General features: G+C 39.8%; 1 protein-coding gene across 17 annotated transcripts in view; it reads left to right on the top strand.

Moving 5' to 3' along the window:
* ROBO2 (roundabout guidance receptor 2) overlaps positions 1-26,426 on the top strand; it is a 653,740-nt gene that overhangs the window by 580,270 nt on the left and 47,044 nt on the right. For 10 of the 17 annotated variants that reach the window (XM_075073141.1, XM_075073108.1, XM_075073109.1 and 7 more), the window contains 5 exons: positions 4,504-4,546; positions 6,086-6,213; positions 12,029-12,310; positions 12,657-12,782; positions 19,469-19,625. In XM_075073141.1, the coding sequence (XP_074929242.1) occupies positions 4,504-4,546; positions 6,086-6,213; positions 12,029-12,310; positions 12,657-12,782; positions 19,469-19,625 (736 nt within the window). The remainder of the gene's footprint in view (positions 1-4,503; positions 4,547-6,085; positions 6,214-12,028; positions 12,311-12,656; positions 12,783-19,468; positions 19,626-26,426) is intronic. The other 7 variants (XM_075073151.1, XM_075073118.1, XM_075073114.1 and 4 more) reach the window with 1 other exon arrangement.

Raw genomic sequence — 26,426 nt, 5'->3', positions numbered from 1 at the left:
GCAGATTGTAGAGGACAATTTGTCCTGACATGTCTGTGCATATTTGACACCCTCTAGAAGAGCAAAATTTCTGCTATGCACATGGAAACTGAGTTATACACTAATTTCCTGTTTTTCATGTTCACCCTCTATTCACATTCCCCAGATACAAACATGCAACACAGGTTTGCACGTGGCACAAAGAAAAGGAGCTGGCTCAAAACAGGTATCCCTTCTAGTACAGTATGCAAGTTCTTTCACTCCCATCCATTACAATTCTGGAACAGAATTGATTCATTTAGTAGGGAAAGTTACAAATGTGTCATCACATTTCTACACAGGTTTCTGTACAGTAAATTCACATAGCTCCTGTGCAGAAACAAGAGAGACTCCATATATCCATGTATCTTTCATGTGTCCTCTGACTCATTGGTGTGCCAATAACCACTCACTTGAATACTCAAGGTTTCTTCAAGAATGCACAGGCCATCAGCCATGCAAGGAAAGTAAATGTGTACATTCAGTTATGAGTAGGTAAGCTTATTTAGTGACTAGTGCCCTAAGGGATTAAAGATTTTTTGAAACTTAATAAATATAAACAAATTAAAAACAGGAAATCATGGCATTCTAAATGTATCATGCATAATTCGTAAAATTGTGAGAGGAGTATAAATTATTTGACAGAATCATCCAAAGGCAGGCAGAAGAGTTGATGGAATTTTTATACACTGATTATCTGTTCTGAGTTAATGCTTATTAAAAGAGGATTAATCCACATTCATATTTGAGGAACAGCTTATCAGGAAAAGGAATGAGACTTGGCTGGCAACATTAAAGTTTTCATTTGTGGCAGGAAAATGTGGCCTATTAGAGATAGTCACATAGAAAGCTTTCTGAAGCTTCTTGCCTCAAAATGTCAACTTACTATATATTTGTATTTTTCCAGTTCTAGCAGGCATGAAGATTAGGTTTAACCTTGTCAGATAATATTAGTAAATAGAATAGATACTTCTTTATATATTTAAAAAAAACATGCAAAAAGGTCTTTTAACATATACTCTTCATACAAATATATACTGTATAATTTCTTTACATTGTATACAGTTTAAATGCATTTTGGAGTATACTCTGCATTTTTGCAGCTCTTGCAGTATAGTCTGGTGAGAATCCCTTGGAAATCACTATTCTTGTTTTCCCCTCATCTTCTTTTAAAAGCCAATCTCCTCCTGGCACCTAATGCAGGACTTCGACCATACTAAGGGCATATATCAGATATAGATAATGCTGAAAGACCTTTCATGCTTTCTCAGTGATAAAAGGCAAGAGAAGATGGGTTGGGTTAGAGCTAGAGAGACCCTCCTCTTCCTCCTCCCCCATTGCCCGTTGAGACTGTTCAGCATTGATTTGAAATGGAGACAGCCTGAATAAAGCCAGCTTGTTTGGGCATTTTATTTTACATTGACATCTACAAGACTGTGTTGCATTAAATATGCTCTTTTTCAGCATTTAGACTTGTTTTGTAATTTCAGAAATCAAACTGCAGGCAAAAAATGCTGACAAAACATATGACAGGAGTGATAAACGAAGTGCTTATTTTGGCAGCGTGGCCGTGTCTTTTGTGCCGTTAGCTGCCTTTTCCTTCTCCTTGTTAAGTCTTAGAGAAATGGATGTGTTCCTGCAAATCTGAGGTAGCCCTTTTTTTCGAGGGGATCAGAAATACGAAATGATTTTGTGATCTGCCAGTAATGTCCTCTGGTTTCAAAAAGATCTACAGCCTTGGATTGGAGAGTTTAGCTGATCAGACGAAGCCTGTCGAACAAGAACAGTGACTGTAGTATTTTCTTGTTCCACATTATGGGAAGGTTGTAGCCATTCCTGCATCAGTGTGCAAAGTGGAAGCAAGCATAAGGAGCCTCCTCTTTCCAAGCCACAACCTGGCCCATAGCTGTTTCTCTCTGATGAGTTTCTCTCTTTCAGCCAATACCTAGCTGTATCTCTTCCATAAAGCGCAAGGCTTTTATTGGATGGTCAGAAAGTGAGGTTGTGCACAAGGACAAGGCAGGGTTACCATTAGATGCTAGTGACCCCAAAGGTGGGGCAGAGTGGTGCCATCTACCCGTCTTCTGTGCCAGCAGACTACTGCCGGCCCAAGGAGATGAACTACAGCTTAATACAAATAGTGTAGGAAGCACGTCTTCTCATGATGTGGTCTCCAGCATGCTCAGAAGTATACTGCATACTTCATGGCTCTGCAAGTGGAGCACCTCTGGGGACAGTTGTTGGTATGCTCTTCCTGTGTATTCCCCCCTCCAGCTATGCTAGAGAGTCCTACAGAAATAAATATGTAGGTGACCAAAAATCTTATTTTTCCCCATTTGTCGTATTTAAAATTTCTCTCTCTAACATACACATACAGAGTGACACTATTTCTTTTAAAATTAAAATGTTAATATCAGTCTGTAGCCTAAACAAACATATTAATCTCAGATGTGAAATTATTTTCAGTGTAGACTATGTTATCCTGGAAGTCCCCTATAAAATACTAAACCAAATTCATAAAGTTCATTATTGAATACATTAGGGGGTCTGTTTCTGGGTTTATATCATTGTTGCTTTGACAGAGATAGAATGTCTGGAAGAAATGGAAGATGGGAAAGAAAAAGAACATTAAATAAGCTTCTACTGATACATTTCTTAACAACATGTTTTGAGACACAGCTAGACAGCACCCATTTATTTGCATATTCACAAACGATTTCCATAGCTCTTTAGCATTAGTTTATTCACTTTTAGCAGAGTGATATGATCACTTGATAGTCCATTAAAAAGCAACATAACTGGAAAGTAGTGTCAGATCGAGAGATAATTAGCTGCAATGCTTTTAGCATGTGGTGTTTTCGAAAGCAGGTTTTTATTTAATACTTCCCATACTTTTGATTTTCTTTTCATTAATTGTTTCAGATTAACGCTTTCAAAATACAGCTATTAAATAGTCTGATGCGAAATAGAATTACAGTGGCTTTCCAGCAGAAACAGTAGTCCATTCTGTGGTAATGGATAATTAATCATCAACCCCAAAAGCCCTTCTATATGGGATTCCAAAGGGGTTCGTTTTATCACCATTAAATTTTGTTAAATGTGTATTGCAAAGCCCCTTAGAGAACTGATAAACTGGCAAAATATGAGGTATCACAAGTATGCTACTGATATCCAGATTTATGTCAACTTCTTTCCTAATCATGGCATTTTCATCTTGGTGCTGTATTGTTATATAGCTGAGAGTGCAGTATCTGACAGAGATGGTTAAAGTCAGCCTACATACAACAAAGGTATTTCTGTGTTTTTGGGGGTCACAGCTGGAGAACCTTGCAAATGCTTTGGTGACTATATATTTATTAATGAAGATGTCTACCCCAGGAAGGTGGTCAGAATTCCCTATTTGGAGGTTATTTTTAACTAAGCTGACCATGGACCTTCTTTCCATCTGAAATTGCAATCTTCATTCATAGATGTGGATTTTGTCCAAGATCTTCAGGATCCAGGCTGGACCACTAAAATAGTCTTCTGTAGGGCACTTTAATCGGAACGATCTCCGAAAATCATTAATAGAGTATTGCCACTGAAGGACCAGGTCTGCTCATTGGCTTGTTTCCTAATACCTAGTGATTTCTACAGTGCATTAATTGCACTTGCTGTTCAGCAAGTGTGAAGCAAAGGTTGGCTTAAAATTAGTATATAAAGGAATTAATAACATAGGACCACAATATAGGACCACCTATATTGCCCTACATTTGAAAGCAGCATCTGAGAAATGGGGTTTACAACTGTGGGCCATCCTGAAATATACCCCTGTGAATACGATGGGGGCAGGGACTTTTCTGTCAAGGATCTATTTATGGATTTCTAACATGATTCTTATACTTCAAAGTGTATCCTTGGCATCCTTCAGGGAAAGACTGAAGGGATTTTCCCCCATGTAATGTTGATGTATTTGCATTTGCGTGTGTGATGTTTTTATCTTGTATGTGTGAGGGAAGTGAGGGTAGGATTTATACTTGTCTTTCCTCCACTATAATTCTAGCAGGACTGCCACCTCTTTGCATTTATCCTATGGGAGAAAATATTTGTGTGGTGGCATTATGCTGCTGCATCTTGACACCGATGTCATTAACATACTGGTATAATGTCATTATATACTGAAGCAGAAACATGCCAGGAAAACACAATTTCACCACCTGATGTAGTCTCACACAACATAGTCATGTCAAAGACCCATAGTAAATTCAGGATTCTTTAGCCATCCTGCAATTTTGGCTTACAGGCTACAGGGCAGATTGATTTAAATCTGTCCAGTGGAAGCTCTCAATGTGGCATGTTTCTCTTTCTTGTAACTGCTGCATTATATTTTGTTATAATGTCCAGAGGTTTTAGTCTTGCGTGATGAAAACTCTGATTTTTTTTATTACTAATTATTACTAACTGATTTTATTTTCCTCTCTTGTTTTTTTTTTTTTTAAATCCCAGTCACTTTTCAAAGAGGAGATGGAGGACTAATGAGCAATGGAAGGTAGGTTTGTTGTTAAAAAGATCTATTTCCATCCTATTTTCTTTTTGATTAGGAACTTGAACTTTTCTATAGATAAAAGACTATTATAAAAAAAGATTATTTAGAAGACTGACAAGTCTAGGAGGAATTAAATGGCTTACCATGAGGTTTAATGATCTATCTGTTGGACACTTTAGAGGAATCAAGTCCAGATGTTTCATATCTCCCTGTTGCCCAAGAAGAAATTACTAGTAAATATCACAAGGAATGTGTTCATTTGTTACCAGGATGTTTATTGCATTAATTCGACATTAGCAAATGAAGTTGCTGTTGTTTAAGACTCCTTATTGGCTTACACTAAATTGCTGTGAGTGAACAATTACACATAATCGATCACAAAATAAATGATTCATGGATGATAAATAGGTTGTAGATTGATGGGACTGGATTCCACAACTTTGGCTACTCTATTGAAATTGATAAAAGCTGATAACAAACCCATATATCCTCATCTATTTTCTCTTTGCCAATATGGAGATTGTAATTAGGCCATGGTAATAACTTCCAATCTCTCATTTAATCAGTATTTTAGCAAAAAGAGATTAGACCTAATGAGAGCTAGTGGATGTGGCAAGAAAACTGCTGGATCTTCTTATTGCCGTTTCCATAGAAACCCATGTTTCTCTTAGGGATTGTACCAGAAGGGGTCTATCAGAAAAACTACAATGATTATAAATGTTGCTTCTTCCTCATAAGTGTGCTAATAATCCGGAAAACCTTCAGAACTGTTCTTTTCATGTTAAGAGATTGATTTTCCTTGCAAAACACAAAGCGCTGGCCACATTTGCCATGCTGAATTTCAGGATAGAGCCGCATTATTTATCCTATGCTTAGTGAGTGCACAGTTTCTTATGGCCAAAGTTCCCTTCCCTATTTGAGATATCCAAGTCACACTACAGCTCTCGAAGTTTAATATTACAAAACTATGACAGCATGCTGTAGTCACAGATAAAAATACTGTTGTGAACTTTCCATTAATCCCACTCAAACCTATTGGCCTCTAAACTATACAAGAGTACTCAAAGAAAAAGCTACCAGCCTATAGATGACAGATGTACATTTGGGATTCAAGGAGTGAAGAAATAGTAGCCCAAAGTCCTGGAAATGGCTGATACAGAGCAGTCATTTTGAGTGATTGTTCCCTTGAAGTGGCAATTTATCATTCAACCCTTGTTTAGAATCCTTCAGTGATACAGCCTACTCCCCGTTTCAGACAGTCAACAGAGTTCATTTGGATTCTGGCAGAATCACGACTGATGCCTAGTTCCATTTCAACTGCCAAAGTTATTTTGTATATAGCCTTAATTAACTGCTGAAGGTCTTTAAATCATGAAAGCCTACACAATTTTAATTTGAAATGTATTGAAGTCTCCTAAACTGTTTATTACATACTGTTGCAGGAGAAAAATGATACAATCTCTTCAATCACAATCTTATCCAGAGTTGTCTGACAGACATATTTTCATGTTCATTTCCTTTTTTTTTTTCATCCTGCTTCAGTCGACCAGGTCTGTTGAATGCAAGTGACCCCAGTTATCCTTGGCTTGCAGACTCTTGGCCTGCTACCAGCCTGCCAGTAAACAACAGCACTAGTGGACCTAACGATCTTGGGAATTTTGGTCGTGGAGGTGGGTTTTACTGAATCATGTCATCATGCGGTGAATAACACATTTTGTTTTCACTTTAGTTTGTTTTGCATATTGGGTTCTGTTTTGTGCACGTGTATATATATTGTGGGGGGGTTGTTCATCAAGGAGCCTTAGCAGTGCTGTAAGATTACTGCCTGGTACAATACAGTAAAGCACAACAACACTGCTAATTAGTAATGTTTGGGTTTTATCAGCATTTTAGCTCACTATTTCCAGTCCTTATATGTCGTACTCATATTCTTAAATCTATCATAGAAACACCAATATTAGAGAAAGGGGAGAGAGGTGAGGTGTGGTCTGTCAGTCTGAGTGTAGCACTTGGAGCCGGGAGCTCCTGACTCCCACCCCAGATCTGGAACTGACTATGTTGCCAGAAGGAAGTCATTACAGCCAACATTTTCAGAACTAGTCTCTTATTTTGGCTACCTCAGTATTTGGGTGCTCAACATAGACTTGATTTTTAGAAGTGGCTCAGGTTCCGTTGGCTTCATCTGAAGTTGTGGGTACCCTGCAGTTCTCAAACTCAGGCCCAGAGTGTTAATTTAGCATCCAAAATCCAAGACTACTCTTGAAAATGTTGACTTTCGCTTCTCTCACTTCCCCAGTCTGTAAAATCATTGTTTTATTACTTTAATTTCAGTATTACTTCTTACTGTGGCAAATTAGGCACTTCAGTCATAGAGATTAAAACGCTAAGTGGGAATATAACAATTCCTATCACACCAGAGTGTTGAGGATTAATTAGTTATTTCATGTTTGTTAAGCTCTATGATAAGCACCATATACAAATTATTTTTATTTCAGGATGGTAAAAAGCACAGTTCTTTCTGTGTACAATGGCTGACTCAAAATGAAATGTTCATCTGCTTTAAAGATGATTTGTAAAGAAAATAGAATTATGTTTGTGCCCATTTCTGCTTCTTTAAATATAGGGCTAGATAGTGACTTAAGCTGTAGCCCAGAGGGCAGCATCACCTCAGAGGAAGCACACAAGATATTCTCCAGGTGCTGCTCCTTTCGTATGAGGGCAGGACGTAAATTCAGCTGGAGGTGTCCAAAGTGAAGCGCTGATAAATATTTTAGCCCCACAGGGCTAAAGTTCCAAACCCCCTCGCCCTGCAGCTAAACCCCCAAACCCCAGTGCCTCCCCTATGCCCACCGTGGGGGCTGAAGCCCCAGGCCCTGGCACCTCCCACAGAGAATGGGAGGGATATGGTGGGCTCTTGGAAATACTCTTATTTAAGCCCTGTATGAGGATGAGCAATCAGCCCTATAGGATGGTGTAGAGGGGACAAGGAAATGTCCTCACCTCTTTCTCTACCCCTTTTGGAGGAATGGGTCATGTGAGAGAGCAGGAGTGAACAAGGAACTTAGGAATGGCAGTTGTGAGCAGCTTTTGAGCATCTCCACAGTGGAGGAATCTTGTTGGTCAACTCTCTCATTGGAGGGCTATTCTCACTCAGGGCCATAATCTGTAAAGAAAACCTCAAAGATTTTTTGAGTGGCAGGGTTTTGAGGAGAAAAGTAGGAAGAGGGGAGCTCTTTGAATTTTTTAAGGTCTTTTTTCTGCCGTGGTTTCATTGGAGGCCCTTTTGGAAGGTCTCAGGCATCATTACTTTGAGTGTTGACTCATTAACAAAGAGAGCTTTTCTCTCAAGTGTTTAAGTCAAAAAGGTGTTAAGAAAACAAAAGACCGAGTTTTAAACATGCCAAATAGTAATCACATCCCCTCTCATTTCCGTGGTTCTGTAGTGTCATAATCCTACCAGTTCTCCTGTCTCCATATAGCCTTCGAAGGTAAAAAAGACCTGAATTTCTAATGTTAAAAAAATGATGAAAAAATGGAAGCAGAAATAAACCAAAGTATGTCAAAGTTCTCATCTGGAGAATCATTTCTTAACTTGTTTGTAACACTTTGTTGTGTTGAATAACAGACTCTGTCTCTCTGATACTACACTATGGCGCTGAACTGCATTAAAACACTTTATATTAACTTTCAATATAGCAAAGCTATCTTTAAGTGCTGATCTTACAAAAGTGGTGTAAAAAGGGCATGTCTATAGATAATATTAAGAGGACAGTGGTAGTATTATACATATATCTGCCAGCTTCTTGACTGCAGAGGCCCTGAAACTATGATTCTTCAGCATTTCCACATCTTTACATGAGCACCCATAGTACAAAAAATTAATATTTTCTTATAGCATTTGCCTCTATAAGCCCCAGGACTGGAAGTAGCTTTTCAAGATTTTTGCCTTCAGTGGTGATGGAGCTGAAGGCCAGATTCATCAGAAGGACATAATATTTATTCTTTCAATTTTTGCAGTGAAATTGCATTCATAACTTGATGCTTCTGGTTTCAGTCCCTTGATTTCAACCGTAGAGGCTGAAGTCAGAGGAGTGGCATGAAGGGGCTCTAGACATCTTGGATGTGACCAGAGAAGGGTTTCCATGTGCAGGAACTGTGAAGGATGGCTTTAAGGCTGCCTTACAAGAATCCCCTTGCAATCTCTGGTGTAGCAGGTGTGCCAGGCCAAGGTGCCGAGCGGGAAGGACATATTGGGGGCAGGCCCATATCACAGAGTGCTGCAAATATTTGCTTTGACTCCATACGGCAGGCTGCAGAGGCTAATGTAACTCAGACAGGACTCCAAGACTGTCTCAATTACATGAGGATCTGCAGTGCAGGTTAGGATTTGGAGTGTTTTCAACAGAGAAACCTTGATTCTGGAATATGCTTTCCTCTTTGAGTATAACAACATGGTGCAAAATTCATTTTTTTTTTTAGGCTTTTCCACAAGAGGTATAGTTGAATGATATGAGTCTTGCTATGGTAGTGCTTGATTTTTTACTATTTAATTACTTTGTGAGCTGACAATTTAATAGTTCATGTGCTCAGCATGTGCATTTTATTGAACTAAAACAATCAATTTAAAATAAATAGTTCTATTGAAAATTCCCAATATTTATGAGAAACTTTTGCAGGCTGATTAAGCTTGATTCTATTATTGTTGGACATCACTAACAAAATTGGTTACTAACTTTTAATCCATTGCACCGTCATGGAACCATTTGAGGCAAGGTAGACTCTTTATTATTGGTGATGGTACACAAGCCAGATAGGACCCAGCTTGACTCTCAGATCTCAGGCTGAGTTTGCAGGGCTGGTAGTTAGAAAATAAATCTTTATAGCTGTAAACTGAACACTGAAAGTACGTTAGACCATGTAAGTAGATGCTAACTGCGTGATTTTTGAAAAAAATAACTCTTGTTTTACAATATGTGCTCTTCATTGATTATATCTCACTTCTGTGCCTATAATTAATCTGTAGTGGTGCAGACTACTTTGAAAAGTGACTATATGGAAATGGCACCATCTCATTCAGCAGTGGTAGAATTGAGCCATTTTGTATACCTGACTGTGCCTCACAAATCGAACATTTGACATCTAAATCCTTTCACTAGTGCCTGCAAAAGTTGAAAATACAGATGAGCCCAAACCAAATCTTCATTTCCAAATCTTCTGAAATTGTCCATATTTGACATTTGAACCCAGAATAGTAGTTGTTAGTTATGTTATGTTAGTGTCTAGAGGTTGTAACCAAAGTCAGGGTCCCATTGTGGTAGTTGCTGTACAGACATACACATAGTAGAAAATAGTCCCAAAAAACCAACAAATGACCCTGATTTTTACAATGCATTGAACTACAACCCCAGATCTGAGTATTTTGAATTTTGGAGTATTCATAATTATTATGATTCAAATTTTATAGTCAGAGTCCATGTCCAGTAGCTGACAGTCATGTTATAAAGCAGAAGGGTGCTTGCATGTTTTCTATCAGTTGGATTCCACACAGAATACTACTTTTTTTTATCTTAAATTAGAAAAAGAGCCATGTTTGAAATACTTGGCTCTGAGAGAGTATCATAAACTGAGCAGTGTTGCTGCCTATGCCATTGCACCTTCCAGGCACTTTTTCATACTTCAGAGGTGTTCACATTTAAATCTAGTACAGCAACTCCTCACTTAAATGTTGCTGATCAATTAGAGAACATGCTCGTTTAGAGTTGTGCAATGCTCCCTTATAACGTTGTTTGGCAGCTGCCAGCTTTGTCCACTGCTTGCAGAAAGAGCAGCCTGTTGGAGCTAGCTGGTGGGGGCTTGGAACCAGGGAGACTGGAAGGCTCCTAGCAGCTCCCCGCTCCCCTAAGTTCCCTGTCTGACAGCCTCCCAGCAGGCTATCAATTGCCAGCAGTTCAGCTGTCCCTCCCCACACTGCCATGTGCTGTTCCTGTGCTCTGCCTTGAAGCTGCTCCCGGGAACCTCCTGCTTGCTGTACAAGCGGGAGGGGAAGGCGGGGGTAATGTCCCCCCTGCTCCTGCACCCCGCTTACCCCATCTCCATAGAGCCGGGGGAGACAGGACAGGGCTCAGGACAGAGGGAGCTTGCTGGCAGCAGGGGCTGTCTCATCTTGCTGATCTTCTTAAAAAGGCAATGTACTTAGAGTGGGGTCAGCATACTTAAAGGGGCAATGTGCATCTCTCTCTCACACATAGGTGAGAGTCTCTGTCTCTGTCTGCCATGCTGTCTCCCCTCCCTCCATTTGTGCTGCCTTGTAGAGTGTGAGGCTACATTAACGACAGTGTGTTAACCCTTGAGGGCTCAAGTGTTCTAGTTCATCATTTAGCAGTAAGGCATTCCCTGGGAAATATCCCACCCTCTGACTTCACCACCGCAACCAACGTTCACAATCACCATTGCTGTGCACAGTATTAAATTGTTTGTTTAAAACTTATAGTGTGTTTGTTTTAAACTTATACTTATATATAATATAGTCTTTTGTCTGATGAAAAAAATTTCTCTAGAACCTAACCCCTCCACCCCATTTACATTAGTTCTGTGGGGAAACTGGATTTGCTTAACATCGTTTCATTTAAAGACACATTTTTCAGGAACATAACTACAACGTTAAGCAAGGAGTTACTGTATTCTGCCAGTAAGTGTCACTGTGAAATTTCAGAAGGAGAGAGAGAATTTAGATCTACAAGATTAAAAATATAATTCTGCAATATGAAAAAGTAAGCAGATATTTTGTTTCCAAGGTTTAATTTCAATCTATACATAGTACAGTTTTTTAACTGAGTTGTTCTCCGTTTCCAGCAGTGTACAGTATCATTATAATTGATTGATCACCTGAATCTGTTGAGTGTAGCTGAAATCTTGTCACATTCTGAAATGACTTATTCATGTCAGTTTTCCTGTATTGTTCAGATGAAATGTCTTGTTTAGGTTCTAAAATCAAACCAGATAAACTGATGGATAAAACTTTAAAAAAATGTACTTTGTGCCCTGAAAAGAATTACTTTGGGAAGCCTTGGCATCCATTCAGTAGTTTTGTTAGATATTTGCAGAGAGATGGTTTCCTCTGTGATTTGTAGATTAACTTTCATCCCCATAAAGCCCAGACAGTGTCATTGGTTCTGACATAGAACGAACAATTGAAAACATTCTTCAGCAGTGAAATATTCCAAACTTCACTTTCACAGCTGAAGGTATGGAAGAAAAAAAAGATGGTTTTAGGCAGTGAAACGTGAAGGACAAGTGGTAGGCCTGTCACAGATGCTGATAGCTTGGCAATGGTTGTATATCATCTTCCCTTCGTTGGCTCATGGACCCTGTCTCAGCTGAAATGCAAACATGCAAAATGACACATTTATTTTTCATCTTAAACCTTGATAGTTTCAGGCTTCCTGTGCATCACTGATTTGTTCTATTTCCCTTCGCTCACCACAGATGTGCTGCCACCAGTGCCAGGCCAAGGGGATAAAACTGCCACTATGCTTTCTGATGGAGCCATTTACAGCAGCATTGACTTCACCACCAAAACTAGTTACAACAGTTCCAGCCAAATCACGCAGGCTACACCATATGCAACCACACAGATTCTGCATTCCAACAGCATCCATGAGTTGGCAGTTGACTTACCTGATCCTCAGTGGAAAAGCTCAATTCAGCAAAAAACTGACCTCATGGGATTTGGTTACTCTCTGCCGGACCAAAGCAAAGGCAACAACGGTGATTCCTGTTCTTATTTTCCTGAGCCTGTTTATACTGGATCTTCTGCGCATGAATTAGAAAATTGTGGTTTGATTTATTATTCTTATTTACCTTAACTAATAACATGCACCTTGCATGCATACTGTTCTTTACACCATCTCAAAATAAATTGTTCTGTGCTTTAGTTCTCTTTGTCTGACCATAATCTGCAGCCCATCTGTATTTCCATTAGGACAGGCTAGGTAAAACATTTCCCACAGTCCCACCACATCTGCTTCTGACTTGCTAACTGCATGTTCTGCATGTGCTTATGCTGTAAACTAATCACATGATGCCACTATGACCTTTGCCCTTTAACCTTTAGCCTTACTTTACATCCCTGACTACCGATTGGCTGAGGGATTGTCTAATAGAATGCCACACAACCAGTCACAGGATTTCAGCACCACCAGCTCTCACAACAGCTCAGAAAGAAGTGGCAGCCTTTCAGGTTGGTTTTGTTACAACGTATGTAAAGAGAAGTATTTGTGTTTGTAAGCAGCTTGCTCTGTGGTCCTGATTATAACCATGAAAGAGAGATTACTTCAATCACAATTTACAATCAAATGTTGTGTCTGTCCATTTAGACTTCACTGAACATGTCATTGTAGTCTATAAAAACATGCTTTTACAAAAAAACATCTTATTTGTCCATGCTGCACAAGAAACCTATTTAGAGATAATAGGAAAATCTTTCTAGACTTTATATCTTTCAGTCTGATTGGAAATCGTACTTTGTAACATTCTCACCCTTCTAGTATGATATTGAATTTATTCTCAAATCAGTCTTCACTTTACAGTACAGATAACCTCTGTTGAGTCTCATGAACAGGTTAATATTTTTGCTGAATCATTATTGGATCTCAACTCCTGTGAGCCAGGTTATAAATTTTATATAAACAGAACCACCATAAACAGCAGAATTCTCAAGTCCAAACAAATCCTCAAGATGGTATTTCAAAAATTGTTTCAAGTCTGCATACAAACATATTGTAAATAATATATGTGTGCTGCATGCTATATTGGAAACATAACACATTTTCACTGAACAACAATGAATGTTGTTTCTTTATAAATACTCTATAAATTTGACTTTGTTAAAATAGTATTATTGTAAAATTATGCCATTTTTAAAGTAAAAAAAAAACCAAAAAATTTGCACTTAAAGTGAAAGTATGTCATTACATGTAAGCACAAAAAGAAAAAGTTCCAGGGATTTTAACTAGAGGTACATATTTTTTCGGAACCTTTGAAATTCTGTTATAAACTGAAGCAACCATAACAATACAGATCAACTTTAGAAATGGTTTCTTTGTAGGTCAGTTTTTATGATGATTCAAAATAAATGTTGAGCTCATACATCTATAACTGTTTGCCCGCAATTTAAGTAGCCAAAAGTATTCTCACATTTTATGGGAAACAGTAACTGATTCTAGTTAGATGGGGAAATAACCTTATTGTGTTGGCAAAAAGAGACAGTGAGATAATATACTGTGGTATTTTACATGTTTGTACTTGCTCTCTAATCTGAGGTGCATTGACACGTATCTTAGAAAATTAGCTCCTCTCCATGTATATTTTCAAGTGCAGACATTTCTATGCCGAGGTATGAGTCCGTATGTGCTAGATATCAGAAGGCAGTATCAAGCTTTTAAATGTGTTGTTGATACTGAAATCAGTCCACCTTGCAGATTCTGTTCAAGGGCTGGATTCATTCAAATATATGATTGTAGAATCACTCAAATTCAAGGTGAAGAGACCTTTGAATTTCTGGCCTGACTGGCATGGAGAAATAAGTCTTGTAAGGAACAATATTCAAACATAAACTAGACATTACATTCTAGTTCTCTGTTCCTCTGATCAGGCACTGGAGTGCTTTTGCTTATAAAGAGTGAGGAGAGGATAAATCTCTTTCCACAAAGAACCATGTGGCCCATATCCACAAGGATCACAGTAATAAAGTTCCCTCCCCACACTTCCCCTCCCTCTCCCCAAACATCCTCCCTTTCTCCGTACAAGTCATATTCTCATCAAGCCTCATGTTATTTCTCTCCCTCTCCCACTTTTTTCCACCAACCTTGTATTTCTCTCCTTATTTCCTATTTTGTCCTCCATTCATTCCTTGAAGTTTCCTGTCCCTTCTCAAAATCATTCAAATCTTCCCTCCCTACATGTATGCCTCTTTAGTTTGCTATCCAGGTCCCTGGCTTTTATCTCACAAATCTCTTTTCTTCTTCCAGATCCCTCTCCCCCAAAGAGCTCTCCTAGACCTTTGTCCCCATCTTCCCAAATCTCTCCTCTCAAACAGCCCCCCAAGTTTTTGCCTCCCCTTCCCAGTATCCGCAAGGTCTCTCAGTACTTGTCATTTCTCCCCAAGGTTGCAGCATCCCACACTCCCCAGCTCTTCTTTGCCTAAGGTTCTCTTCTTGTACTTGTGTCCAAGGTGCCCACTTTCCCAGGATCCGCATCACATTCTAGGGTGCAATCCAGACTGATGAGGGGTTGTGTCATTACCTGCCCTGTAACCCTGAGTCCCTCAAAATGCTTTGCTTCATCCTTGGCTGGAGGCTGCCAGTTGGCATACAAGCCTTCACCAGGGGTGCCTGTGTGTTAAGCAGCTCTGACTCAGCAAATCTGATTCCAGGAGCCTGCTTGTTACAGCCTTAATTACATCTGGAAAGATGACCCCAACCCCTGCCCCCAGCCCCAAATTTTCTCAAAACTCTGTGCTCTGCAATGTCTTACCCTTTGCTGCACCACTCAGCAAGAGATTAAGATTTGTTAGTTCTTTTAATAAAGTAAGAAATAAAATCTAAAAAAAAATGTTCAAGGTGCTCTCCTTACCAATCTACCTTCCAGAAAGATGGCTAAGTTCCCCCTTGGTCAGGATCTCCCACAAAGTCCAAAGTGCTCAGTTCCTTTGTTGTCTTAGGTGAAAGATCCCTTGTCGTTCTTTGCCCCTCTCTTTTATAGTCCAGTGCACCTTTGAAATGGATTGTTCTGAAACTACCCACCCCACCCCCCAGGGTAAAGTTCATTTAAGGCAACATGGAGTCTGGTGGTGAAGGAAGTTCCATGCTGGTTTCTTCCCCTGCTAGTGTTTGCTAAAATGCAAATTGATTTGTTTACTGCAATCTTCTCCCCCTGCTGTGGTGCTCAGTAGTGCTCCCCTTGTTGGCTTGATGGTCCTGAGCACCTTCTATGTAATTTACATACACGTTGTCTCTTATTGTATATTGAAAACACCTTCAAAGTGGCAGAACCATATTCCTTTGTCTAGGGTAGCCCTGCCTGGGAGACACACTTTGGTAACACAATATCCAATATGTTTGCAATTTTTAATTTGTCCTCCATACATACACCATGAAACAACATTAATGATCAGTATGTTATTAGTGTTTTGTTGATATCTTACATGACACCTTTTAGATACAGGTTATAACATTAGCAGATAACAGTGAACCTCTTGCATTGGTATGTTATTAGGGTCACTCACACCTATGCCTATCCTCAATGTTCAAGGTCTCCCCTGCCTTTCCTTCCCCCAACTTCCTTCCTTGTTCTTGTCTCCCACAGGTTCCTTCCTCCCTTATGTCTGCCTCCCCCAAGCTCTTCCTTTTACCTGTCCCCACTGCCTTCCCAAAGTTTCCCCTTTTACTGGTTCCCCTTTTCTCTAGGGTGCCTCAGGTGCCCCACTTTATGTCCATCTCCTGTCCTTGCAAGATTCCATGTCCCTTCAGCCTCATTTCTAGCCTCCCCTTCCCAAGAATGCATTTAATCTATTCCCTGGAATTTCATTTGTCCTTAAGTTGCTCCATGAAGCTGCTACTCCATTTTCCTTCCTGCTCCCCCCCCCACTAAAGTTCTCCAAAGTCTTCCTTTCATACACTTTCCCCTTCTTTTGAAAGTTCCTCCTAATCTGTCTCCAAAGAGGGGAAGAAGAAAAGAGACTGCTCTGCCAGTCTCATAGTTAGAACTCCTTCTAACCAGCTCAACTCCCGTCCCAGCTCTACAAGACTCCTTCCTGTTACCAGCTCCCAGACCCTCCCAGAGAGAAGAGGAGGAACCCTGGCAGAGAAGGCTCAGAAATGAGCTAGCTACAATGCAGAGTCTCAGCTGCAGTGTCCCTCCAGCTGGGGTGCGGTGAACCCTGGCTTGGCAGCTTGCAGGAGAGGGACAAGGTGACTGAGCACTGCAGTATAAAGCAGCAGCCTGATTCCTGGGGCAGTCTCTACTGCCTCTCCTCTCTTTAGCTAGTCAAAAGGGGCTGTTGTCCGTCACAAGTGAAAAGTTCTGGTGTACCTGAGCTGTGCACACCCTTCATCTATCATTATGCCCCTTGCTGGGTTTCTGCTCATATTGCTGGGATGAGACAAGCAGGGCTTGATGCATGGTTGGCAGCACCACCTACAGTTCAATCATGGCTTAGAAATCCTTGCTTGTGGTATTGTGACTTTGACCCTATTTTGGCTAGTATTTGCCTAACTGCATACTCAGATCAGCATAACATGAGAGTAGGATGGGCAGGCTGGATTAGGCTGTGCTTTCTGAAGATAGTCTTTGCTGTAGGAGATGCTTCGTCCCAAATATGAACTCATGTGGGTTGGTCCACTTAACTTTTTTCTGTAGAATCAAGAAACTAACATGGGAATTATTACTCCCCTGGATTCCTCCAGAAGATGACTGACTACTTAAAGAATCCAGTACTGGAATAGACTTACTGTTCTGGTTGATGCTTCTGGGGTTTGCTCAGGATCTCATGACTTCCATGATAACCACAGATTTTTCCAAGTGGTTGAAGACTAGCTTGCATCTTCTCTTTGAGCTGCAATAGCAAAATATAGCGTGAAGATATTTGTCTTAGTCATGGTCAGTGTCATCCCGCCTCTTGGCTGGGATTCAGAGTAGCTATCCAAAATTTTGTTGATTTGGAGTAGTGGCAAATATGTGTGGGAAATATTTTAATGCTCGCCCTAGAAATGCTGCTGGCTTCAGCTGTGTTGTAGGCTCTCAGATGAGTGCTGCTGACTACACATTGATGAAACACTATTTGGGTTGTTTGGGTGTCTGGTTGACTGACTGTTATGACAATCTTTAATCCACCTCCACCCCCCCCCCCCACATTATCTAGCCCCTGAATTGTCCCCTGAAAACACCACAGTTCAGGGATGACAAGTAATAGTTGATGTTCCAAGGGAGGATGCTGGCACACCAGTCCTAGAAAATTCACTCTGAGTAGGACTGATCAAAACATAGAGGGTTGTTGTTTTTTTGGCTCTGCCAGGTGCATGGAAATCTTGCCATGCTGTTGGTTGCATCTCACCCAGTGCAGGTACAGGAGACAAAAGGCTTGAGTGATGATTGATTTACCTCTCCTGTAATCTCATAGGAATGAGAATGTCAGACAATAGAGTGGCATGGTGCATGGGGGTTGGGAGGAATGACGGGGGGATTGGAACAACCATCTTTTTCATACATGTCCTACCTCCCAAAATTGCATTTGCCACAGGGAAAGAGAGAATAAAATACAATAGAACCTCAGAGTTATGGACTCCTCAGGAATGGACGTTGTCCATAACTCTGAAATGTTCGTGACTCTGACCAAGCCGTTATGAGAGGCTCCTCAGGGCAGACTGCTCGGAGTGGGAGTTCACAGCTCTGCAGTGGCTGCCTGGCGAGTGGGGATGGGGGCAGGCAGCTGGTTCTAGCCCCCTGGCTAAAAGGGTGATGAGTGAGGCAACCTAGGCCACTACAGTGTCAATGGGCACATGGTGCAAGCTATAGCCCTTTAAAACTGAGCTGCTCCTCCAGAGCTCAGAGTGCAGGCAGGAGCTTGGGCTCCAGCTCCAGCAGCTTGCACTCCAGGCCAGGTTTCAGTAGCAGCTCAGGAAGTTTCTTTCCCAGGCTCTGAGCTTGCAGGCTTGTTCCCCTCCCAGATAGGGGTGAGCGGGAGAAGGAGGGAAAAACAACCTTCACCACCTCCAACCTGTAAGTGGCTGTTCCGCATTGTGACGAGTAGGGAGTGAGGGTGCCTCCCTTTAAGATGCAGTACAGTACAGCACTGTATTTGATGGTTTGTTTGTTTTTGTCTCCGCTGCTGCCTGATAGCTTATTTTCAGTTCCCCCTGGTGTCCGGTTGACTGGTTAGTCCCTATCGCTGGTGGTCATGTCTTTGAGGTTGTACTATAAAGGGAGGACAAAGGAAAGAAAAGGGGTAGAGAAGAAGGAGGAAGTAAAGAAGTGATGTGTGAAAACTGATTGGTTTCCACCAAACAAGGAGTGATTCAAATGGAAGTAGCACAAAAAGATTGAAAAGAGCAAAGGAAAGTGTGGATGAAAAAGGGTACAAGGCAAGGAACAAAAGGGGGAAAAAGAGGGAGAAAAGCAAGGAATATTACCCACCTCATTTCCACCTGCATCTTCCCAGTTTTGAGTTGCACATCCAATTGTAGTGCCCATTGTCCACAAGCTAGTTGCATGCTTCCTACAAAATAAGCCATGTGAAGCATACTCTCCTAAGACATTTTGAAAGACTCATTGATACTTTTTTTTAATTAAACTTACTCATACCGTTTCAGCAGAAACCCAGTTACTTCTACCTTTACGTTTTGACAACCATGCTTGTCATTCTGGCTGAAAGAAATTGACTCTAATGGCAAAGTTTTAGGTTCTGTCCTTAACCTCTCTGTTTTCCACAGAAAGAGATTATGCAAAACAGTCTTATAAATATACTGAAATCTGACATTTGAAAGAATATGCTATGGTCTATTATTTTTTCCAACAAAGAATGCACGGAGGCTTAAAGCAGACATGAATAAATCAGTACATATATTTTTGATAAAGAAAAACTATGTTTCTGCCTTATTCAGTTTATGCACCATTGTGATGAGGTTTTATGGGGTTCATATTTTTAAAAGAAGCAATTTTCAGCAATTATGTAGAATATTTTCCCATTTCATCTTGTTATTATTTAGAACCTTAAAACAACCTTAACATGTTGATGCTGATGTTGCTAAGATATAAATAAATACATCTTTTTTGGGGTATGCCATCTGGACTCAGATTTCTTCCAAAGAAGTGTACAAAGCCAACGTATTTTTTTCCATTATATTTCTGTAACGTTTGTTGATTTTACAGGTGGGAAAGGAGGAAAAAAGAAGAAAAACAAAAATACTTCCAAGCCCCAGAAAAATAATGGGTCTAACTGGGCCAATATTCCTCTACCACCTCCTCCAGTGCAGCCGCTCCCAGGCACAGAGCTAGAGCACTATGGAGAGGACCAGCAAGAAACAGGGTGAGGCCTTTTCTTCTTTTGACACAATCAATAGTTCTTTATCACAGTCAATTTTGTCTTAATGTGAATAAAACATCTTAGACTGTCTGCAAGCTATGACAATGAATTCCCAGTTATTATATTGCTTATTATTTGGTATAAAATATACCACCTCTGTGAAATAAGGGTCTTATCCTGCAACCTTTCATCATGTAAATTGTCTTAATGAAATCCAGGGTGTCTGCTTCCACGAGTAATGGTTACATGATCAAGTCTCATAGATTCTCTTCAGAGTGTCTCAAAAGGGCATCAAGGACAACCTTGTGTCATAATGATTTAGAGCTGATTCTGCTACCCTTACTCATGCGAAGTAGTACCTTACTCTGCAACTAGCTCCACTAAAGTCAGTTGGACTTCTTGCAGAGGAAGGGCAGCAGAATCTGGCTCTTCGACTTTTCTAAAGTCTGGCAATAGATTAATCACCAAAGAGACACCAAAATGGAATAAGTTTAGAAGACCTGCCAGTCGATGATACTCAACTTGCAGCACTGAAAAAGGAGCTCAAGTTATAGACATACTATATGTTTAAACATGCATCTTGACACAATAAACCTCATTGGATTGCTAAAAATCATTCCCAGGGACAGAAAAGCATGCCACAAACATTTTTAAATGGGAGTGGACATTTTATGTAAAGAAAGACAACTCTGTGATTTGTTTTCATAACTTATGTATTTAACATTTTTGAGGAGAACAATCACTATGTAACAAAAAAGAAATAACAAATGTAGGAAAACAGATGGAAATGTTCAAATTCATCTGTGGTGGAGCCTGTGGAAGTCAATTGAGCACCATCAGGGATAAATTTGGCCCATCTGTCTGTATTGATAACCCAGTATTTTCAGATCATGAGAAATAATTTTAAAAATAATCATAGTATCCTACATCTTCCTTTTTTTTAAGTTAGAAGCTAATCCTCTTGTTCCCCTTGTCCTAGAGAAAGGTCATGAAATATTTAATGAATCATCTCCCAAAGCTATGGTTGATTTAAGTTATGTTAACACATTTTAATGGGCAAACCATATGTTGTTTGTATATTTGCCAGTGTTGGCATATTACCAGAATACATACCAAACTTTTTAAAGCTCACTCTTCCCCCGTCCCACTGTGGAATCCTGCAATCTAGCCTTCATTTCCCCCATTCCACTCCCTTACCTTCCCAACAGGCCCACACTTCCCCACCCTCTCTGAGGCCTTCCATAAACTTCTTTCTCTTTCTCCATTAACATGCTACCCTCAGCTTCCCCTCTTCTCCTAGTCACCAGGCATAGCAACTAGTTTCTTCTTCTTTTCCTGCAATTCCTCAGTAGGTCTCAGCTTCCTCCCTCTCATCCTATGATCTTGCTAGTAGGAGTTAATTACCCATTCTCTTGGTTCATATTTTTCTTGCTCACCTCACAGTTTTTCTTGTCCCTGATTCTGCAACACATTTCCTTAATTTTCCTTCCTATCTATTTCCCTTTTCCCCCACACACTGATCTCTAGTGCCAGCATCTTTAGTCAACACTTATTATTGATACAACCTCTTATTGTGTGGCAAAACTGTTCTGGTCTCTTCTCTCTAGGGCACTAGTCCCAAAAGAAGAATTCACATTGCCATATTCTGGGTTATGTAACTCAGAATAGGAATACTGAATATGGATGTGACTGTGGCCTAATAGAGAGACTGCCACAGAGCTGTGCCCCCTCAGTCCAGAAATGGACTTTGCACCTTTAAGAGGAGGAGGTGGGAGTTGGCTGGCTGGCTGAATGAAGGGAACAGTGCTTTATGGCTGGGGGTGGGTGGAGAGGAAAACTGCTGCAGAAGGGGCAAGGGGCAAGTGTCGTGACACTGACTCATCCCCTGGGAACCAGATGAGTGGAAGGGTTTAAAAGGGGTAGCCCTGTGTGTGAAGCCCCCCACCACACTTTTACACAGAGCAGGCTGGGGCAGTGATCAGTCAATTCCAGATCGGTGGGTGGAAAAGGAGGCTACTGGAGATTAATATTTTGTGCAGGAGCTGGAGCCTATTAGAATGTCATGGGAAAAGAAAGAAGTTGTTACTGAAATGGAAAGAAATGTTATTTGCACTATTTGATATGGGCACAAAAGTTTTGATATGGTTCCTTTCAGAAAATGGGCAAAGGCTCGGATCCATGCTTATGTTTCCCCCCACAATCTGGCATAAACAGTATACTGTTAAATTAATCTCTATCCTGCTCACAAAGATCTACAGGTCCCTTTAAGCCACCCTCCTTCCAAAATACCAAACTGTTGGTGACCAAATAAATCTAAAATATTGTCTTTAAGCCAGGTTCTGCTATCCTTATTCACATTGAATAGTATCCAGCTCCATGAATTTATGGGATGACTTCCAGAGTGAGATTCCATTCAGCCTGAGTAAGCATGCCAGAATCAGTAATACTCCTTACTATACGTAGAGCTAGTCAAACGTATTTTCCAGCCAAACAAATTTGGTAAATTCAACAGAAATTCTCTAAACATTTTAGCCAACCTAAAAATGCATTTTTCAAGGAAAAAGTTTGCACCCCAAATTTCATGCAGCTCTATTTCCTATATATATTTTGGACTTCAAAGTACTGTCTATATTTAAGGATTTTTTCCAAAAATGCAATCTACTTTAATAGAGTATTATACAAATTTAAGATATGATAAATAATAATAATTCTCTAGATCAGCTTGGTTTTTAAATTATTTTTTAAAATCAATGTCTGCTATTATTTAACTAAATTAATTCCGCAATACTAGGCAAACCACTTCCATCTTCTTTAAAGATGACAAATTGATAAATAAGACAGGTGAATTGAAGTACCATCTAGAGAAAGCCTTTGTGACACAGGGCTTGACTTCTTAGTTGCATAAAATATCTGTTACCTAGATGAAAGAAATTATATTAGTCATCAAGACAACACTGGTTATTTAAGGGTAGAGTAATCAGGGCTATTGACAGCACACTTTCAAGTTCCACACAATTCAGGCTCAGTTTTTGCTGTGTTTATCTTTCAAATTACACTTTTCAGTTAGTTATAATGTCACATTGATAGTAATGGCAACCAGACTTTCTAAAGTACATCAAAATGACCAAAAAAAAAATAGATTAAATGTATAGACCAGATCTGCAGCTGGAATAAATAGACACAGCTCCATTTAAATTAGTAGAGTTATGCTGATTTATACCAGCTGAGGATGTAGCCAGTACATTTTTGGCCTTTTGTATCTTTTTTCTTTCAACCTCTAAAGTCAAAAGAAAGTGCAAAATCAAGATTGTATTTCCTATGTCAGCTTTAATATTGACATGTTGGAAAAAAGTTGCTTAGATTTTTATTTTTATATTTTTATTCATCTTAATTCATTTGATTTCTAACATCAATACCCACCATAACATTACATTTTAACTTTTAAAATCACATATTTGGAAATAACCATGTTGCACAGGAAAACTGAATCCATTCAGACAGGCCTTGCAATGTGATCTGAAGATGAACAAACTTATACCAGCAGGACAGTATCCTGGAGAATGCTCAACTTCCAACCCTCTCCTCTCACTAATTCCTGAGTTTCCATTTATGGACACTTACCATGAGCATCCTAACTAAACTCAACTGCAAAGGATTTTATACATCAAAGTTAACACATTAAATTGCACCTGGAAACCTATAGGTAGGCAGCAGCCTGTGAAGCACATGTATATTATAATCTGCATTAGCCTCATCATTAAATTATCAGGCAGCAACCTTGTGCACTAGATTAAGTTTCCAGATTGTTTTCAAGCGTAGCATCAGATGAAGTGCATTATAGTAATCCAGTCCAGAACTAACTGTTGTGATGTCTGCAACTAAGAACAATGGTCATGGTCACCTAACCAACCTCTTAGCTCTTTACCGCTCTCCAGATGTGTACAAGGGCCTAAAATCAGACCCACACTCCCCCAAACCCTTGTTACATAAGCTGGATATATTGGGCCAAATTCTCCAGTTCACTAAGGCCATTTTGTGCCACTAAGGTACTTCACACAAAAATGGCCTTAAAATGGCCAAAGATAGCCAGTGGAGAATTCTCCCTGTACAGGGGAACTCCCTGCTCATGGAGATGATTGCCACGTGCTGTGCCAGGCACCTGCAACACAAATGGATAGAGGAAGTGTGACAGTAGTGGGGTGAGGAAGCAGTGTGGCATAGCAGAGCTCCACGATGCCATATTCTCCAGTGACCTAACTTAGTACTGCTCTTCTGTGGCTCCAATTTGCACTGGAGTTGAGTGGCTAAGGATTATAAAATAGCTTCAGCTGACTATCTGTGGCTGCCCCTCAACCTTTCCTTTTGCCTCAACTATGCTGGACGAGATAAAGAATCTGTCCTGTTCTCTCAGTTGAGGGAGGAGACATCATCTGCGAATCAAAGCAGACTTTTGTATGGTGTCAGCTATTGGGCAAGATATTCAGAAAGTCAATGTGTGTGGATATTTCCAGCTTTCTTTCCTGATCTTCCGCTAACACCATCTCCATTCCCTTTTGTCTTCTCTAACTTTTCATAGTTCCCCCACATGCGCTTTGTGCCTTCTCTCCTTTCCCTGAACTACGTCAGTCAAGCACCCTCCCAATTCCCCTTCTCAAGAAAACTGTATTTTTCTCCTTGTTTTAGTTAATAATCTGGACAGTGGCTGTATTGAACATCAATTGTTTAGTTATTATTACCTTTTATTTTTAGTGTCATAAACAGATAGCTAAGGGTTAATGTTTCTTTCACCTGTAAAGGGTTAACAAAGGGAACCAAACACCTGACCAGAGGACCAATCAGGAAACTGGATTTTTAAAAGCTCAGGGAGGGAATGTTTGGGTGTGTGTCCCTTTGTTTGTGTCTTTTGTCTGTCTCTTGGCTATGAGAGGGATCTTTCTATCTTCAAGCTTCTAATCTTCAGTTTCCAAGTTGTGAGTACAAAGGTAGAAAAAACAATAGGCTTTTATTGTTTTTTTGTATTTACATGTGTGTAGTTGCTGGAATGTTTAAATTGTATTTCTTTTTGAATAAGGCTGTTTATTCATATTTTTCTTTTAAGCAATTGACCCTGTATATTGTTATCTTGATACAGAGACCATTTTTATGTCTTTTCTTTCTTTTTATATAAAGCTTTTCTTTTTAAAACCTGTTGGATTTTCTTTTCTAAGTGAGGCTCTAGGGGATAGAAATCCCTGTGCCAGGATTACGGTCTCTCTCAGGGAAAGACTGGGAGGGGGAAAAAGAAGGAGGGGGGAAGGTAAATTGCCCTCTCTGTTTTGTAATTCAAGGAGTTTAAGTACAGTAATCTTCCAGGATAACCCACGGAGGGGAAGCCTGGGGAGGAAGTAAAGAGAAGACAAGGGGAGGGTGGTTATTTCCCTTTGTGGTAAGACTCAGGGCATCTGAGTCTTGGGGTCCCCCCAGGGAAGGTTTTGGGGAGACCAGAGTGAGCCAAACACTGGAAATTTTTGGCTAGTGGCAGCGCTATAAGATCCAAGCTGGTAATTAAGCTTGGAGGTTTCATGCAGGCACCCACATTTTGGACTCTAAGGTTCAGAATTAGGAATTATGCTTATGATAGTGGCTGTATTGAACATCGATTGTTTAATTATTATTACCTTTTATTTTTAGTATTTGTTTTCAGTGTTTAATTTTATCACTAATAATATACATCATTCCACCCAACCCCAGTAATGAAACCCTTCATGTAGACAGGTAGTTATAAGACACGTTTAATTATTGTTATTGATTATTCCTCACTAGAAATAAAAAGGAAATATTAATTAGTTGTGATAGTAATGTAATTGTTAATCATATTGCTTCTTGAGGAAGGAGTAATGAAGGTAATAATATAATTCTCTTTTAGTTCAAATACATCCTTTTGGACAACACCTGAAGAAAGGGACCTTCCTTGCTTGAAAGATTGTGTATTATAACAAATCTGCGGTGTAAAGACCAACCTATCACATTGTGTATCTTATCTAAGTCATATTGTAAGGAGAGGGCGACATGTCAATGGAGAATATATTAGTTCGTTAACAGCCAAATATAAATAGATTAAAATACATAAGACTATAAAGTGGCAACAGTAATGGGAACATACAGATTTTGGGTTTTCCAGGACGAGTTTCAGACATGGACTTTAGCTTTACTGGAATGGAAGATACAACTTCCGTTTTTAGCCTTGATGAGTCACAATATATTAGACCCTAAACTTTTCTTTGGGCCAGGACTAAGTATTACACTCAGACCAACGTAATTCTAGCTTAGAATCTCTTATATGAGAAGAACGAAAGAAGGAAATATTTTTGGCATTTTTTTAAAAATTCAAGGGACTATGTTGAAGATATTTAGAAATTTAGAATGTCATCTAAGCAGTCCCAACAGAGGTTATTTAGTTGTTGAGGTGCTGGCAGAGAGGTCTAGGTGCATGATAAATGCAATTTATCAGATGGCTCTGTAATTTATCATGTGTATATAACCTCTCCTTGTGCTTGGGGTGAATTGGGTGTGTTGCTGTTATATGCATTTAATACTTTTTCTAGGTTGCATAAAATACACAAAGGCAATGTACGCAGTTTACAACCTTTGTGGAAACCATAACTTTTGAATTCACTACATATAGTGCACTGAAAGCCAAAGATGTAATAATGTATTAATGAACACTAGTATTTTACATTTAGAGCCATATTCCCTTCCCTGTTTCTGGCTCCTTTGTAATGAGCATGCAGCAAAAAGGGGCTGGAATGTGGACCAAAGGGCAAA

Source organism: Chelonoidis abingdonii, chromosome 1, assembly GCF_003597395.2.
Source record: "Chelonoidis abingdonii isolate Lonesome George chromosome 1, CheloAbing_2.0, whole genome shotgun sequence".
In the NCBI taxonomy this organism is placed as follows: domain Eukaryota; kingdom Metazoa; phylum Chordata; order Testudines; family Testudinidae; genus Chelonoidis; species Chelonoidis abingdonii.
This window is presented reverse-complemented; position numbering and strand designations above follow the sequence as displayed.